Source organism: Battus philenor, unplaced genomic scaffold (assembly GCF_028537555.1).
Source record: "Battus philenor isolate CCGP_79_NKW_IND1 unplaced genomic scaffold, ilBatPhil1.0.hap1 SCAF_13, whole genome shotgun sequence".
NCBI lineage: Eukaryota > Metazoa > Arthropoda > Insecta > Lepidoptera > Papilionidae > Battus > Battus philenor.
In genome coordinates this window covers 8310945-8331433 of record NW_027181675.1, presented here as the reverse complement: position 1 = coordinate 8331433, position 20489 = coordinate 8310945, and the positions used below count along the sequence as shown (strand labels likewise).

Here is a 20489-nt window from a genome sequence, read left to right as displayed (position 1 = left end):
AGTCGTTTGCCATTAAAATGTCGAAGCCAGGAAGATTCGGACGGAACCATTTTTGTTTAGCCAGTATTATTTACTTTCCTTTTTTTTAATCTCGGTTAGCGATTCGGTTTTATTTTAGTATGTACTTATTTGTAAGAGTTCATGACCATATAATTTTACATTTGGCAATATGTCCGAAACTCATATTTCTTTTTTGGCGATAGACTTCCCAATAATGCCTACGCGATGAATTAGAAGATTAGGCTTTTATATATGTTTTGACTTAAGGTAGTGACATTTTCTCCATGTAAATATAGGATATTAACTTATAAAACCTATAGTACAGCCATGTATTTATACGAAAGTTGAGTTTTTGAAATTGATTTTTGTTTTGTTGCCCCTTACAACTTGTCGAACTTCATCGAACTGATAGTAAATTTTATATATATACACAATGGTACTATATAAAAATAGGAGAGATGATTCAAGACATTGCTTTGACGCCGATATACTTCGAAGAAGACTCATAATTAATATTCTATAGATAAAATCCCTACCTGAGTTTTTCCTTTTAGTTTGCTGAATAATGTTTTTGGAAATTAGTAATATCTACGAAATAACTTTACTTATTGTAACTGAAACCATATTTAATAAATGAATGATTTTTTTGGATAGATAGTTTATTAGGCAGCCTTACCCTTTTTAAAGCTTTTACACCAACAATCAATATGTTCATTTATTTTCTGACTTTTTTTAACTATGAATATACTGGATTCGAAACGAAAGAAAGACGGCAAATAGAAGGTTATTTTCTGAATTCAGAATCTTTTTATATATTGGTGTTGCTGTAAATTTTGGGTACGATTGTTTACGCTACTAATTTACTGTTAGAAAGTCTTTCATATAATTTGCAACTTTGTGCATATTAAAAACCTTCAAATCAGAGACATTAATTTAAAAATAAAGAAAACGGTTATTCTCGTGAATGACGTTCCATTAATAAAAGTTGCTAAACGATCGTGGCATCTATTAATGTTTATCGTTATGCATTTATATTTTAAACTTTTTGTTTTTTCTACACACACGATCTGAATTAATCACGATAATTAAGTGATTTCGTAATCTTTTTGTTAAGGTTTAGAAATAGATAATAGGCTCTTATCTCAGCGCTTAGATAATTTTTGACATAAATAAAGATTAATAAATATTTATTGCGTTTTTATCTTTCATTAATACCATCCGTAGTATCTAACAAAGTGGACATTTTGTTTAAATAATGATACATAATTTATATACCCAGCTGCCACAATAACAGTATATATTTCATATTAATGTTGTAAATGAGATAAAAGTAAATATTGTGCAATAAACATTTACTAAAATAAATTAGTTCTTTTATCAGTAACAAATTACCTTTATAATTATGATTTTAGCAGTCAAACTTTACTTTTCTGTAAATTTTAGCATCTTTATAACTGATATTACTTGGCCATATTTGCAATACTTATATATTGGTGTGTCGCTATATCGAAAATTCAAGTTAACATAATATTTTTTTTATTTTGAGTTATTCTATGCATTTACTTATTTAAAACGCAATTACATTGGTATGTAATATTTTACGGTTTAGATATTATATATAATGTGAAACATATATTTTTAATTACTTTACTAATTTAGGTTTTCTGTAAAATGTTTCAGATGATAACTCCATTTACTATGCTACACAGTCTTTCCATTGCAACGTGGTCGCTTGACTATTGAAAATGGCTTCGTGTTTTATTCAATTTGAATTTTTAGTTAGTAGTTCTTTTCAGTATACTTACATTTGTCAACGTTAAACATATTATCTTTTCCGTTCAGAAAAATGACATGGACTCATGTATTGACGTTAAAATTTCACCATCACGCCTACGCGACCAGGAAGAAGGCTGAGTGATCTTCACGAATTGTTCAGTGAAAACAAAGATTATACGAAACTTAATAGTTCCCGTAATTAAATCCCAAAACTAGCATTTTTCCGGTAACACAAACAATAACTGTTATGTAATCGTGATTATTTTTTTATAGTTTAAAATAGATTTAATTATTTAATAAGAATATAAAGTTACGATTCCACAAACAGGTATTGTATGAACAACATTACAGCAAAGAGTTGCTATCATTATTTGTAAATCTGACATTTGGATGTGTCAATTTAGTCTCCGGGATTAAAAAACGTATCATTCGCTGTTCTTTAATTCAAACGAGTATAAGTAAATATCATGATGTTTATTCTTTTCTCAAATAGCTTACCAAGTAAGCAGGTTATACTAGTTCTGCAAAATAACTAATTACAGAAGGTTTACGTCCTTGTGTACATGCGTGCTGCCTGCATTGCGAGCCATATCGAGGACGTCATTTCGCAGAGTTTATGGACATCGAATTGGAATGTTTCTGAAGAAATTAATGTTTATATTGCCCTATCAACCCAGAATGTTCCATTTAAGCTCTTATGCACCGTACAATATCGAAGATATGATCAAACGATTGCTTAAAACAACTTCAAACGACTTTCAACGCAAAAATTGTAAATCGGTTTCGTCAGTTACATATTAATAAAGATACGCTTCAAACGCATTTTAAAATCGCGCATGCATTTTACGCGCCGAGCGCGTCGAAAACGACGTCTAAAAACGTAAATTAAGCCGACAACCGGCGTTACGTTTGTCACGACGTGCCTTCGTAGTAAATGTTTCACGCCATATTGTACAAGTTTATTAACGCAAATGTTGGCATCTCTACTCGCCCATTAATCTCCATATAATTAAATGATCAAGTGAAATTATATTTAGCCCTGGAAACGAGGCCGTGCCCACGCCCGTCTCAGCGCGTTTTGTTGCGTCCCATCAGACCACCGTGGAACCTCGCGTTGAAAGTTCAAGTTTTTTTTTTTAATTCATACTGCACTGTCAATGTGATTGAGGCATGACGTTGTCTTTGCTACTTTATGTTCCCGCAACCGTACGTTATTTTTAAACTGTTAGTATTTTTTTTTATAAAAATACAACAAATAAATACATTTAAGTAATATAAATAATATACTCGTATAATTGTTATACCATGGATTGATTGAAAACAAATTACTATATTAGTAAATTAAAACATTAATCTGGAAAGTTAATTGCAATAAATAAAATAGGTCAAAAAAAGTACCTTTTAATATCTTTCATTAGTCAATATGTTGCTACGATAAGTTTTATAAATTAGGATCTTCAGATATAGTTTAAATTCTATTTATTATTGATACTTGCAAGACTTTGCTGCTCATCCTGTATTTACTATAGAGTTTACTGAGTATTTTTTTTCTATGTAAGATATGGTATGATCCTTTTGCACGTCTTCACAATATAAATAATGCTAAAGGAGGAAACTTGTAATGGCCCCTTCTTGTATAAGTCGCCTGTTATAGTGTAACTAGTTTTTAAGGTTCCTTAACGAGTAAAAAAAGGAAATAAAATATCTCCATTGTACACACCAAAAATATTTTGGAGCAATTAGAGAAATGTTTTTATGAATTAATACATTATTTTACTCAAAGTTAGTCGTATAATATTCACATTCTATAATAGCCTTTACTTGCTTTACAGACCGACTGAATATTGTGAAATGTACTGGCCTGTCGCAGTCTAATAAAAAATGAATGGTCTTTTTTACACCTTTCACTGATCCAAACTTTATATAATAGTATTGTACATTCGTTGTAATTCTTACTTATACACGATATTTTTTTGTTTGATTACATTCTCGTATGTCTGTTTTCGGCTGTTAAAGTACAATATGTTTGGCAGTTGAGGACAGGTTTTTATTCTTGTTTGAATGAAAAAAGTATTGTTTATGTTATTTTCCTCGTATTTTTTCCATTTTTTATCTCTCCATTAAAATATTCTCCGCGCCATATGGAATAAATAAAAAACAAGCAAAATTGGTGGAGTAGTTTTTGAAAGTACTTTGTAGCTGAGTGCAAGCTCAGAAATTTATCAATAATTTTTATTTTTATGGATTAGGTTAGTAAATTTATTTATATTAGTTTAAATATAATTACATTAAGAAAGAGAAAGAAGAGATAGAGAAAGAAAGAGCTCGTGGCAAATATTGGTTTGTCAACGACGATATAATAATTTACATTTTGCAGTGCCCAGTTACAACAAGTCCGTATCTTGTCGCAACGGCGTTGTAGGTTATCTCGAGGCTTTCTAGAAGCTCTGATAACGTAGTCACCAAACCATTAATGAGCGTACTAGCTCGGTGAAATCGCCGAGGAAAAATCTTAGTCTTATTAACATAGCAGTGTAGCTTGTTTATTCATAATTGGCGGTTCTCTCCCTCCCAGGCCTGCTGGCTCGGAACTGTCCCGCCCCGCGTCGGCCGTCGTGTTGTCGCGAATGTATCGCATTCATAATAAACAGCGACGCTGCTCCTACCCGAGCACAATTAAAATTTGCATTCTTTATTGATTGATAACTTTGTTGGATAGATGAGGCGGTATATCATTAGTGTGGGTGTTAACAAACCGATGATGATTTCATAAACTCTGTACACGTAAGACTTCTAGTGGTGGGTGGTACGTCTTTTACAGTATTTGTAGAGTGCTTGTATGTAGAGAAATATGCACTCGCTGACCTAGGTTTTGAACGTTCATAGCAATAGGCATATTGTAGTGATTAGAAAATATATGTGATATAATTTCAGCCGTGAGACGTCTACTGCTGAACACAGCTGTCTAGATCTTCAAAAGGTCCGTTTGGAAACTGCTTGTACTCACTACTATCCGTACTATTATTTACGTATGTACAAATTGTATTTATGTAGCGATATTTATACTATTTATTTACTATTAAAACATAAAAAAATTAAACTATGAAAACGTAATACTATGACGAAATATTACTAATGTTATATCATAATCTAATTGCAATTGTATAAAAAATATGATATAACTTATCAGTGTATAATCAAATCTGGATATGAGTAATAGATTAGCAATTCCTTATCGATTTCAATTACAGATATGAATATATTGTAATGTAATTATATTCCAAGACTGTTAAGATTTAATAGCTTTTTAACCTATTGAGCAGTTTTATGTATAAATCCTTGTAGAAAGGGAACTGTTTCAAAATAAGTACAATAACTTGTATAAAACTTTATGTATGATACACAAGTCCATGTATTAATTAAGAAGGAAGAATAGTTTCGATTCGTACAGTTGTACCAAAGTGTCTTACTGTAGGGGCCCTTAAAACGCCTGCGTCTGCGTATTATTAGTTTTTTCCCCGCAATCGACGCGAAGTGCATGACATCTCTGCGCACCAAGCTCCCTATGCCGCTTATTATGGCAACCATAGAACTTTCTCCCGAGGGAAAGCAAATCTTTGCCCTTAAAGAGGTCTGCTCTCTTTCAGGGGTCTCTTTCGAGGCCCCTTACCGCAGAGGCATCGTCGGACAGTGCCACAGATGCCAGCTGTACGGCCACGCAGCCCGCAACTGCTTCTCCCGCCTCCGGTGCGTCAAGTGCCTAGGGGATCAAGGGACTGCAGATTATCCCCGTCCCGCGGTCGCAGAGACACCACCCGCGTGTGTCCTCTGTAAGACCTAATGCCACCCCGCCAACTACAGGGGCTGTATTAAATGTTATAAAAACGCCGCGCAGGCCGCCCCTCGACCTCCCGCCCTCCCAAAGTCTAACTACCTCACCTCCTTAGCTCCCGTAGAGAAAGTTTCTAAGCCCGCTTCGAAACCTTTTTTCCCTCCTCCACCCCCATCACTTCAGCCTGGGCGAAGCCACTCTACCCGAGAGACAAGCCTCCCACCCTCTCTACTGCCCCATCGGTTGCACACGAGCAACCGAAACCCTCCAAACCCCAAACCGGGTCCCCTTCGCTTGCCGAGGAACTCAAAGCCCTCGCTCAATACCAAGCCAATGTAGACCTCGATGAGGTCTGCATCCTTGCAGCAAAACTCTGCAAAGCCTCCGGTCCCTCGAAGCGCTTTCTCTGTATTGCGTAGCACTCGGTTTTTTTTGCCGCCCTTAAAGCGGAATTTTAATAATATCGGCTCCCCCGTATCAACGCCAGGACATACGCTTCACATCGAGCCCCGGCGGCCTTGATACACATGTCATGCTCTACTCCCCTACACATAAAACGGCGGCCCTGTCCGCCTAACCCGCGTTCAAGCGAGGGCGGTTCGGAGAGGCCCGTGTCTCTCCCGACCGTCGAAAAGTCCTCGCTTCGTGCTGCATACTCAACACCCCACTCACTACACTATACACCTACACGGTTATAGTTCTCCGTGTGTAGACGTCTTCGTCATAACTGAGGTACGATTCCCAGCGTAAAATTTTTAGACCGTGGACCTCTGTTTCCACGGGCTCAATTTCGATGAAGCTGTACAAAGCCTAGACCGGCTAGCAGCACAACATCAAATAGCAAATATTATTAGTTTTTACTATAAGAAGTAGTATTGTTGCTGTCAAATACTGAGTACGAATTCTAGGGCGGTACTAAAATGCATTTGGTTTAATTAATGGTACCAAGTCTATTTCTGTAAGAATCAGTTCAGGAAGCTACAAGCATTTTTTCAAGGTTCTCCAGTAAGTTAAGCGCCAAATATAGCTAGTATACAGCGCTTTCAATAGCTTAAACTAGTGTTTGAAAGCCTTCAGTGTATTTTGAAATATTTCCAATGATCTGAAAGTAACCCCAAATATATAATTTATCTTACCTTAAATACGTAATAAAAAGTGTGTTTTCTTTAAAGCAGAACATGTATTTTCAAAATATTATTATCGAAAGTGTTATTTATTGTGGCCCAACCTGATTATAATTATGCGATACAAACCAAAAATAACTAAAATTAAAATAGACAGTAAAACAATAACTTTACAAAGTAACAAAATTAACATTCATAACAAGCAAAACCTTTTTCTGTTTTGCAGTTCACGTGTAAGTAGCACCAATATGTTTCATTTTTTATTTGCTTATGACGACTTCGAATATTGTTTATGTTTATATGATATATCCAAGATGATTGGCAAGTGGAAGCGGCAGTCGGCAGGGCACATAGCAAGCAGAACAGATAGCCACTGGCAGCTTAAATTTTTGGAGTGAAGACCACTGATCGGTTTAGGATAGCAGAGAAGAAGACGAAGAAGTGGAAGACGTTGGAAGCTGGCCTGGATTCCTACCGGTCTTATCGGAAATACACAGGGGAAGCCTATGTTCGTCAGTGGATGTCATCAACATATCAGCCTTAGGAAATGCTGATATGTTGATGTATGTACGGATCACTAAGTGCACAAGAAACATATCCCACGTTTGTTTTATTTTTTAGACAACTCATCTTTAAAGAATTCTGTACAGACGGCAGCTGTTTCAGTAATGTGTCTCGTACTAGATTAAATTTATTTTTGACTGAAAATAATGATTAGTAATTTGTTTAATGGTTTGTACTAGAACAAAGTCAGATTTATTGGCTGTTATTAAAAAAAATATGCAGTTGGCCGAGTATCTGGCATGAAGGTGACACATACCTATAATAATGTTTTAATTTTTTTTAATGACGTGCAAGACGCAATTATTTTACAATTCGTAGACTTTTATACGATGAGTTATACTTAAGACTTCTGTTTAGCAAGTTGGCTTTTGGCCATCAATTTTTAACGCTATTACTTTTATGAAATTAATGTACTATGAAATGGAGGAATAATTTAAATTTTAAAGATATCATTCAAAGTAATTATCTGGTTGATAAGAAATGAGGTGGCACAGTTATATAAACGTATAGCAAATTAGGTGATTCATCGTCCATACAATTGATGTTATAGTTTACAAGTCAAACTAATGATCATATTTCATTACAATATAAATAACTGAAATCGTAAAAAAATTATTAAATATTTTTCTATAACAATCTAGTACTTCAAACAAGTTTATGAAAAAATACTTAAACGTCAAATATAATGTCAGTTTATCAATTTTGCTTGTGTGAAGATTACAGCTGTAAAATATATTTAAATTAAAATTTTGTTTTTCTTAAAACATGGCTTAAAATATTTTTTGGTAATTCAAAACTTTGCATTTTTTAAATTAAATTATGTACATTAAAAATGTCGTTGGCGTTCATAAATAAAACGCTGTTTTACGAATTATATGAGTGTTTTACAATATATTAAAATAATTAAACCATAAATTTTGGATCCGTTAAACTACGGATACGGTATTGCTCCTTTTCGAGAACAACGTCTCTCTTAAATTGTCTGCAGCTCGTAAAAATGTCTCCGCATAACTCTTTAATTTGAAATCGAAAAAAGATCGTGTCGATAATCGTATTTCTCAAAGAGGAAGAGGAATGATTTGTGATTTTATATGGTGTCTACAAATTCGTACGACAATGTAAACGGCCTTTTCGTTGCCCTCTTGCATTTTAATCAGGATACACTGGAAATAAACATACATAAGTGGAACTATACGCATATAGAACGAGAAGAACCAGTCACAATTGCGACAAGCGGGCGCCGTACGCAGTCAATGAAGACTACAACAATAAATAAAAGTTGAGGGAAACGAGAGTCTATTAATATAAAGTGAATTTATGCTTTAGCCTTCCTCACCGCTTGTGTTTACGAACGACTCCTACTACTTTTAATTATAAAGTATTATTTACAGCGAAAGTCACATAACTGTTTTTGTTTATTAGATTATTATCAAAATTATATTTTTGAGGACAGATATATTAATAATTTTATTCACTCATTTGCATGTCTGGCGTATTTTATTATCTTGAAAAGGCTCTGTATAAGCAATTCTAAAATGTTTCTTGAAATGAAATTATGTTCGAAAACAATTCGTAATTTTTTTCGTAATTTAGTTTACAATCGTTTAAAACGTGCGTAGATACTTAGTGCAGTATAAGAGATGAACAATTTATTCAAATTTTTTTTATTAAGTACATTATTCAAATAGATATTAGATTTATTTAACATTATGTATTTTTTAAAAACTGACCTAGCTTTATGTCAAGTCTTCACTATAAATAACAACCAAAAATATTATTTCATTTATTCCTCAAAAGAACCATTGACGAGACGTTTGAATACATCTTGTAAATATCAAAAAACGCAATGGTATTGTGGTTATAGGGAGGGCTATGCTCAGGATTTCTCTGTGAGAGTAAATCAATGAAAGTAGCCAACATAGCTCAGCGGATTGGCGACTGGAGAGGCAATGGATAGGCCTATCAAAAGTGTGCAGAACAGATGTCTCTCGGGGCATCGTCTGGTCTGTGGTCTCGACTTGTTCTGAAGTGTATGTAAATCAGTGGACGCACCTTTCGATACTACATTACTATCAGGAAGAAGTTTGATCGAATGGGAAGTAACAATGAAAGAATGACTAGGTCCGTTGGCGCCAATGCTGTTCACCTTGCGAATTCCAATTACCTGTACATATAAAACTTTACCGACATTTTTATCAATGTACACGCAGTAATAATTAAAGTTAAAACTTTTGTTACTTATATAGAAACAGTAATAAGTGTGGTCCACGGGTGTGGTTGGTCTTAATAAGACGTTGCAATGTCAAGTAGGCATTTTTCTTGTCTTTTCAAAAAAGGCTTTTTTTGTCAACGAATAAGAAAACAATGCTTATTCTTAAAAGCATTGTTTTAAATTAAATTAACATATCTTAAAAATTAATATGTAAATAAATACCTTCTATATAAAAGCGATTGTAAAATTTTATTAACCCAGTTATTGGAAAATAAAATAGCTAAAACAATTTTTTTTATATTAATATACTTAGTTTAGGAATCTTAGATATTAATCTGTCAATTAAAACTGGTTCATATACCGTAGAACAATTTATCCAGTCTTAGTAATTATCGATCAATTGTCTATTAGAAGCATAAAGGCAATTTGTTTTGATACGTTCTTACTGTCTAACGCACGTTAATTGAAAGTATTACGTGGTTCAATTAAAGACAATTGTTGCCTTAACGATTGGAGAATGAATCTAGATTTACCAGATTGTGGACAATTGCTAATGTAGCTCGAAAACGTGTCTAATTGTTTTTATGTAACTGAAAATGTTTTAATAAAAGGTCTCTTAAAGACAATATGACTAAAGAGGTTTTTCACGAGTATTATTTGTATATTTGTATGTATTATTTTTATTTATTATTATTATGTATGTAAATTGTATATGTACATGTTCAAGAAAACAAAAAAATTATTTAATGGTTGGAAGCAAATGAATAAAATAAAGTACAAAAAGGATTTTTTGTAATAAGAACAAATCCTAGTAAAAACTAGTTCCATCTTCGATTTTATTTTTTCTGGATATCTGACGTCTCCACCTTTATCTGTACCACTTAAGATTATAGAAGTGAACACAACATTTTATTATAAACTTCTTTAAAGTACTCTCGGCTGTTGCAAGTGTGGTATGTCTACTTAAGAAGCTTATCAGTAAAGAATCTTGATAAATGCCAAACACAAATGACCAATCATTATTAACTGAATGAGGTTTAGTCCTTGTGTTAAGTTTTATTGAATTAACTGCACTAAAAAAAGATTTTGTTTTACTTTATGTCAAAATAACGAGTAAATTGTTTTGTTGTAATTGGTGATATCTGGCAGATACAGAGATCTATTTTTCGCGTATTAGGTTTATAACAGTAATGATAGGTCAAAAATTCTTTTAATGAGAATTTGGGAGCTAACTCTGGATTCATATCATCATTCATTATGTTACCAAGGATTATATCAAGTTTATACCCAACATTTCGATTTGTAACGAAAGAACATATAGTAAACGCGATAAGCGAATTTATTATAACTATTATTTAAAAAATAGTCCTGAAATTAGCTTTTGTCATAAATTATGATTTATTTTTATACAAGCATGTTTATGCAATTTAGTTAAGAGTTTGGTTATTAAGTTGATTAATAAAGTTGATAAAATGATGGCCCGTTTTCATTGTATCGAGTGCCTACATATAACGCTTTACGTTATGAACATTCGTCGTTAATTTGATCAGCGTTTCGGCGAAATATGAGGCCACTTCTATTACCAGGTGCGCTGCCTTATGAAAATTAATGGAACATCTCATTTTTTATTAATTTTATTATCTTGTTAGCTGTTTGTTAAAAAAATAACGTTTGTACAATTGTTAACTTGATTTTAACGATTAAATAATAAGGTAACTTCTATCTGTTAAACATAATTGATATAAGGATAAATAACTAGTTTTTCAATGGAAGGTCCTTTTGAAATATATTTTTATAAGTTTTTCTAGTCATTTCGAATGAAATAATGTGACGAATATGACGCTGTGTTTATTTCTTTAATAAATATTACTTAAATAGGTTCCTGCGTAGTTCTAGAAGCTACTTATATTAAGTCATCGATTTAATAATATTATTTTACTTTAATATATGGGCACAGGTGGACCGACAACATAGTCAAGGACGCGGGTAGTCGTTAGATGCTGGCAGCGCAAGGCCGGTCATAGTGGTGACCTTTTGGGGAGGCCTATGTAAAAGCATTTCATTGATCTAATTAAAATTAAAATATTTGATTAATTAGTTGTTAGGAAAATTACCGAACGATTTTTTTTATTAAAATCCCGGGTGGTAATATATATGGATATGACGTATAAGGACTGCCTATGCTTTCCAATGGGCGTTTGTCATTTAACAAATAATTGATTATAATTGATACATGTGATAAATTAGTCAACAGGAAAATTACCGAAAGGTTTTTTTTTTATAAAAATCGCGGGTGGTAATGCCGATGACGTATTAGCTTGGTTGATTAAATCGATGCGCAATAATTCTTATTAGTAGCGGCGATGGACACCTGTTACTGACATCCGATACTCCCGCGCTTTACATAACCCGCGCCTCGCCGCAGGCCTCGCAACACCTGAGGCCGCCCTGAGCTCGCTCTGACTCACTCGACCAAGGACTCACGAACAGCCGATTGGCAATAATAAAACCATTTAATAACAACTACACTTAGCACTTTTTTTACACGGTAGATACGTTCTTAAGAAAAGCGTACAAAAATAACGAGTATAAACTAAATGTGAAAATTTGGGGACATGTTCCAATATTTTATAAAAGATGCAAGATTAGAAAACGCTTAAAATATGTTATTTTACTTTTATATATTCATTTTTATATTTTAAAAATCAATTATTCGAAACCGTGAAGAAGGACCCAATAAAAATAGTTGGGTGTAGTCACAGCTCATGTAGTTCAATTTGCTCATTTACGCTCTCTTTTAATTTCTAGCTAACTAAGGTCAATCGCGGCTGTGTCAAACGTTTCGCTTCAACTTCAAATGTTAGTGATATACAGGCGAATTGATCAACGTTTTTATTATTATTTCTTCAAAACACACGTAATCCATGTCCCGAAATTTTTATATAGAATAAAATACAGATATGCTTAAAAATTTCGTGGATCATTGGTGACATGGATAACGTGTGCGTCAAAACTATGTATTCTATACACACATCGATTATGCTCGTGTAAACAATAAAACCTTTTTTTTACAAAACAAAAGTGTCTTAATACGCAGATGTTGAACAAAAACTACAAAAATATTCTAAATAACGTAATATTATAAATAACAAGATTAAAGGCAAAAAAAATTGTCCGTAGTTTCGTTTCCCGTTGTCTGTAAATACTTTATAGTATGCACTTTTTTAATTTCTAAAAGGTTAAGTGTTTGATAGGTGAAATTATATATGCAATAAAAAATGCAATTTTTGTGGTATTCGCTGTATATTAAAACACGTTAAAGTATTTAACAGACTAATGAATCAATTGCGCATATGACAAAAGTTTGTGTACAATAATTTTAATTAATTTCAATTAATCTCTTCTTAAAGAGCGGATAATGATGACTGAAGCGTATTATAGAGGCAATCAATTGACTGTTTTTATGACTTGAATTAACATTCGTATAAACCTGATTATTGGCTCTATGTTTTATGTTTTAATCGTTGTAACGACCTTTATCAAGTATTATTTATATTTATTAGTCCATTAAATATGACTATTTTCGGCATGAACAATTTAAATCTTTACTACTTGATTGTTATTTATATTAACAATAAATTTGTGGTATTAATACTTTTTGTCTAAATTCCAAAAAATATTCACGGTTGAGTTAAAAGTTTTAAAGGGGTGAAGGTTTAGCTCATTTGACAGCAAGAAGCTTTAAAGCTTTTAGACTTATTTACAACCACTCGTTATAAAATGGTTATTTTAAAGTATGTTACATCAATTTATTTTTTCTAGTGTAACTTCGCAATACAGATTTGTTTGCAAACAAAGTTAGATATACATAAACTATTTAAAATATTTGTATGTATTATATTTTTAGCGATGAAAACTAATTCGAATCATGATGTTAATTGTGGTAAAAAAGTTATCTAGAAAATAAAGCAATTATTATATTTCTGAACTAAAGATGCCAAATAATTTCAGCTAAGGCTAAAACATAGCGCAGGCTATGGTTGACCCTCTATATAAATAATACATTGAAAAAAGCGCATAAAATTCATTGAATCTATCGCTGTTCTTCGTTTAAGCGGACCCTAAACTTATCTCTGTATAAGACAACGTTATTCTAATTGTGAAGCTAAGTTCGCCGCGCATCAGATGTTGCAAACGATCTCTTCTCTCACACGTAGCGCTATTAAAATAAAAAAGAAAAAAAAGAACGTTTGAAGTTTATTAAAAATTTATCCAGACGGCAAATATAGCGACGGGCTGGAATTCACGATGTGACAAAGAGGAATTTTTGTTTATAGTTATAAATTAGAGACGTTATTGCTCGTGTATGTTCTAAATTATTGTGGTGTTTTCGCTTTGAACTCGGCGAATTTATCGATATTCATTGCAATCAAAATAAACACGTACATGCTCGTGTACAAATTTCCATAAACAGATCGTGAAAAAGCATAAGACGGGCGTCGCCACTACTTCATTTCCCCGGCGAGTCGCTTCTGGCGGCGGGCCAGCGTTTCCGAGAACGTGGGGGAAGGTTACGCGATGTCTCGCCATGGTTGATATGCCTAAATCATCCTCCGGATAATATTTTTGCTGATATTTAACGGATGTGTCGTTTATAGATCTGTTGCATCATGTAAACGAGCGAAAGTATCGCGCTCGGACGAGTTTATTATCCGCCGACGCCGACGTTGCCTTGGCACTAAACCTATACGAATACAAATGTACTACTTTACCGCTAAACGATATGCCAGTTCCAACGAAATGTACAACGCTCAATGAATCCACTTACGCGGCGGATCATTGCTGTCTATAAAATGTCATGGTGAATATGAGCCGTGATTGTTGCATCCTGGTCTAACACTGGAGCGCTGCCGACGCCACCCTCCTTCCTTATTACAAGAGACGTGACAAATAACAGCGATAAACACTGGTACCAGAATTGAACTCGTTCAATACATCACCGCGTTCAAGTTAAGTGTTAAGATCGATTTGTTCTCACGCAACATGTCGCGGTTGTTATCGGTGCACTCGTACAGTGAGGTTAATTAAATTGTTACGAGAGTGAATGATAACGTTGACGCCTATTTATAGAGGCCGGCCAACCTTATCGACCTAAGGCATCTGATAGCAAATCTAACGTACGGAATCGGTCACTGTTTGTTACGATAGCGGGTTTATTGCTGTTCTCAATTGTAATGTTTATATTATTTCGTGTTTTAATATTACGCGCCAATTTGCAGTTACACAATCCATGTAAAGTCTAATAATATTAAAGGTAATATAAAGTCCTACACTAACCAATGTTTCGTTATACATTGCGCAAATGTAATGATGTTAAAATAAATAATCATTAATCGTTTTTCCATAGATGAGTTTGCATTAAGTTCGATTTGAATATAATATATTTTGCATAAAATGTTTCTCGAACTATCAACATTAAATACTTGCTTATGCAGTATAGTTAATGGCTTTTAGAACTTATTAAAGTTAATGGAATCAGCATAACGTTACGCATAGAAATGAGGTTTAACCGTATCTACTGCCGCTAAGCGGGTTGTTTTCCACATCCATACGGCGGCGACAACATTTTTTATTTTTAGATACACTCCTGCAAGTGCTCTGCCAGTATGTAGCGTATGTAATTGCGGCTTGTTAAGTCAAAACTCTTTCGATATATTTAAATAATCAATCTTATTTATTAATGTTTAAAAGGTTATGAGTTTTTATGAATATTGTATTGTGTAGTATGATTATTTAGCCAGTAGGAGGGGTGTTTCATTTTAAACTGTATTAATGCGGTTATTTAAGTTATAAATGTATGCATGTAAGTCTATATCAGGCCTTCTGAGGAGGACCTTGCTTTCAGCCTTCTAGAACCTTTCAAGCGACGTCACTAATGGGTTCGAGTGATTTTCATCATCTTCGAATTATCTTCTTTAAGTTGTTCTTCGTTGAGATCGCTGTGGATATCTATATCACTTGAATAGCCCGCCATATTTTTTGTCATAGGTTCAAAGATTAGTTGCAGCACCTAAAAACACATAGTATTAAATTTGACGTATGTAATAACAAAATGATCATTCAATAAATGCGACTTTCGTTAAAGTTACAAAATATGTTAATTCATCACTCTTTTACAACAAAAAATATATATATTGATAAAGTTAAATATAGTAATAATGGTTTGATTAGAAAATTAACTTACGGAATATGAAATAATAAACATAAATATTATTGATATATATAATATACCATTAATGATTATTTTTTTAAATGATAATTGAGAAAGACGTTTTGGTAAAAATTTAATTATGTTTTAAAAATATGAAAGATTTTTTTTTGTTCTTATACAATTTTTTGCATCCGAAATCAACAGGTTAACGTAGAAATATTGATTTACATTTAATGTACTATGCTACATTAAAAGCGTGAATTTATTCTAGAATATTATTTCTCTTGTTACAGAATGTCAGTTCGGTAAACAAGCGAAAGAGCTTGGCTCCACATGGTTCGCGGACCTCGGCCCGCCTTTCGGGGTAATGTACTGCATCAAATGTGAGTGTATTTCGGTGAGTATGAGTCAATACTACTACCATTGATAAATTGCTATTCTTTATATCTGAAATCGACGATATAGCCAGGTCATTCATTTGATGGTGATACAAAGCAATTATAACACTGTCAAGCTACATTAGGTTTTGTAGTACATAATCATATATACTGTTTTAGCTAACAGTGTTGTAAAGTAATAAGAGATGAGAAATCTCATTAGATCATTATTTTTGAATATCGAAGATACTAAATCAAAGTCATCTCTGTTCTTAGCATTGCTTGACCAATGACTGGGTTATTAACTAAATTTAAGATATATTTAATTAAATCGTAGTGTATCCATCTGTTTCATTTATTTACGTATTTAAAATAGGCGCGTCAACACCAAAATAATACAGGTCTACATTAGTTTCGTATAACAAAACAAAAATTAAATTAGTCTATTGTAGGAGTATACATCCATGGCCATAATTATGGTACCTTACATCTAAGCGTTAATTAATAAAAAAATCATAATAAAAATGAAACGGTTCTCTAAATAATAATATATTAAGACACGGACAATGTACATAAAATTTATAATAGCCAAGATGGTATATTTTCTTTACAGTGATAATATAGAAAAAAAAGTAAATTGTTCAAGAATTTTATATCTGAGAGAACCTTGCAGAGTCTCCGGTAATGTCCAACTCGGATATTTCTACTTTAAATTGATTGTAAATGTTGTTCATCCTGGAAATCGAAAGCTTAGTTTGCGATTTTGCTGTGTAGTTATAGGGAACACCATACTGATATTCTTAAGTATAAACGGTGACGTAAAATAACCGTTTAAAGTTTTGGAAGGATTATTTAGTCAGAAGATGTAATGAATGTATATTCACGTAATTAAGTGTATTTAATCTTGTATTCTTTGTTAATGGTCCCACATAAATAAGAATTGACAAAAGACATGTTTGTACTTTATGTACGGCTTACTTTAACTAGCCAATGTGAACACGGTTTTCTAAATTATTATGATCTTATTGGTCAAGGGGCGTGGTTTAGCTGACTTACCAAGACAAATCATTACTCGCGCGTTCGCAACATGGTAAATAGTTAAGAAGTATTGTTTGGGGACATCAATATGCGCGGTAACACAAACTCGATGGAATTTAGGCATAATACATGCAATAGTAGAGACTTGACTATTTTACTTGTTAACTCCCTCTTCTAAGTAAATTTATTATAATAAAATTTAAATCAATCTAAATACTTCTAACTGGTTTAATGTTTTTAATAAGAAATGAAATTTTGTGGTTACCTTGATCATGGTGTTTAACAGTTACACTAAATGTATGTATTTGAGTTTATTCCATATAAATAATGTATAATCAGTTATTCTCAAAATAAATGTATTCATGTTATATTAGTAAGTATTGTCTATTACATGACTTATAAACGCAATGTTCATTATAATAAATAAATTCCATACACATTCACCGTTTTGGATATGAAATCAAGAGGCGAGTACTGTCGTATTACAAAAAAAAGACTAACGTTGAGATAAAGGCTTATTGCATTAATAATAATGTTACATTAAAACTCTTTGATTACCGCTAAAAACACACACACACACACATGGACAAGCATCCTTAGGTATATAAGTGATGATAAAGACATTTTTACTTTATTTATTTCACATCATCGCTAAAGTAAATTTTAATTATATTTAACAAGGATTCTGATAACATAGTAGCATTGTGCAATATCACAAATATTTTATAAATATATGGGACATTTCCCACCTAGCACTTACTCATCACTGTGTGTTATACAACAATACTTTTGCCGAGTAAAAGTGATCTTTAAGGACTGTTTTACGAATGTACGGGCAAGGTGGGATTAAGGGGACGTATTTTAAATTCGCAAAGCCGGCGGGTAGCAGCTAGTGTAGTTATGAGATAAATAAACAAATAAATCAAAAAATATTTAAAAAATAGATTAAATGAATTATAGCAATGGCCTTGGCTTTATTTGGTGTAACTTGTCATTACAGCTGTTAGCGATATTTAGCAAATTTTTAAATTATCTCAAATCAGAATGCTTTTATTACATAGTAGCTCATTAAAACTATGAAATCTTGTTAATAGGTTCAGAAGAAACGGCGTGTGGTGGCCAAAGTTCACTGCCGGAACATCAAAAACGAATGCCCGGAACCTTCATGCGACACACCCGTACTACTGCCGGGCAGATGCTGTAAAACTTGTCCCGGTGATGTTGACTGTAAGTATAGAATTATAATAGGTTGTCAAATATCTCCCTTCCGCCTTTTTGTCTTTTGAATTTCGCGGCTATGTACAAAGCGCTACAGAGCTCGTATCTGGCAATACTATACATAATTTGAAAGGTCTTGACATAACCTACAAAACGACGCTATGCATGATTAGTTTGGATATTGCGTTCAACAGTTATAGACGTGTAAACATGGAGTTCACTAACGCCGAAATTCGCGCTTTTTTAAAGATTTCTTTCGTTAAAGGCAAATCCGCTAGAGAAACGTTCCGTGAGATTAATGATGTTTTGAGGGATGGTACTCTATCACTTCGAACCGCGGAGGAATGGTTTCTACGATTCAGAGCCGGCGAAAACGACACCATGGATAAGCCAGCCGGCGGAAGACCTGTGACGACAAATACCGATCAAATCATGGACTACATCGAGTTAGACCGGCATGTGGCATCTCGTGACATCGCCCAGGAGATGGGAGTTTGTCACCAAACCATTTTAAACCATCTGCAGAAGGCTGGATACAAAAAAAGCTTGATGTTTGGGTGCCGCATGATTTGACGCAAAAAAACCTTCTGGACAGAATCAACGCCTGCGATATGCTGCTGAAACGGAACGAACTCGACCCATTCTTGAAGCGGATGGTGACTGGCGACAAAAAATGGATCACATACGACAATATCAAGCGAAAACGGTCGTGGTCGAAGGCCGATGAATCGTCCCAAACAGTGACCAAGCCGGGATTGACGGCCAGGAAGGTTTTGCTGTGTGTTTGGTGGGATTGGAAGGGAACCATCCACTGTGAGCTGCTCCCATATGGCCAGACGCTTAATTCTACCATCTACTGCGAACAACTGGACCGCTTGAAGCAGGCGATCGACCAGAAGCGTCCAGAATTGGCCAACAGGAAGGGTGTAGTGTTCCACCAGGACAACGCCAGACCACACACTTCGTTGATGACTCGTCAGAAGCTACGGGAACTCGGATGGGAGGTTTTATCACATCCACCATATAGCCCGGACATAGCGCCAAGTGATTACCACCTGTTCCTGTCCATGGCGAACGCCCTTGGTGGTGTAAAGTTGAACTCAAAAGAGGTTTGTGAAAAGTGGCTGTCCGAGTTCTTCGCAAATAAGGAGGGGGGCTTCTACGAGGGAGGTATTATGAAGTTGCCGTCTAGATGGAAACAGATTATCGAACAAAACGGCGCATATTTGAACTAAATCCGATCACTGTAACACTTTTTATAAAGCATTGAATAAAGAGCAAAAAAGCGGAAGGGAGATATTTGACAACCTGTTAAATAAATGAAATTTTTAACATAACCTAACAGTTTGTTAATGAGGATGTGATTTTTTGTTATTTGGAAATATTGGAAATATTCATAAAATTACTAAACTATGTACTAATTCAATACGATATCTCTAGAACCATAAAGCTTACAGACTTGGAATGTAGTGGAAAAACTCCTTTTACCTAGAAAATATACAATAACAGCGAATTTTACGGAACTATAAATATTCTGTTATATTATCTTATATATTTTCCACTACGTTGTAAAGCTTACAGTTAGGGGAAGGTGTTTATTTTATCATGAAGCCAAAGATATTTATTGGAATGTGACCAGATCTAACTGTCAAGGCAGTAATCAAATAATTTCTATTGAGTGATTTGCATTTCTCAAACCAGAGCGGCTGAGGGTAGGCATGGTTGTATTGTTTTATACCTTATGCCTCACAAAAAAATCTTTTCAAAACGAGGAACGATCTTTTCTTATTGTATTTTCATTGTTCAAGAAAAATGTCGAGTTTAGACAAATTAAAACGAAATAATGATGACACATCCTTTTTTTGTTGGAACTTTATTTTGGGAATAATAATAAATAATAATTAATAAACTTAATGGAGATTATTCTTTAATGTATTTTTGAACTTATTGTCATTAAAAGACGTTTAATAGCTAGGTATAAATGTGAAAATAAGAAAAAAATGTCTGAATTGGTCGCACCGATCTCTAGTTTTACGCTTAGCAAGATATTTAGTGATTTTATGTTTATGTGTAGGTATAAATGTCTTGTATAAAATAATATATTAATTATTAAAAAATAAAACTTTTCGAAAGCTAC

The 20489-nt window shown here is 33.5% G+C and overlaps 1 protein-coding gene across 1 annotated transcript in view; it reads left to right on the top strand.

Moving 5' to 3' along the window:
• sog (short gastrulation) overlaps positions 1-20489 on the top strand; it is an 87939-nt gene that overhangs the window by 30907 nt on the left and 36543 nt on the right. Inside the window, exons 2-3 of the mRNA XM_068777286.1 lie at positions 16013-16116; positions 18229-18361. Coding sequence (XP_068633387.1) covers positions 16013-16116; positions 18229-18361 — 237 coding nt within the window. The remainder of the gene's footprint in view (positions 1-16012; positions 16117-18228; positions 18362-20489) is intronic.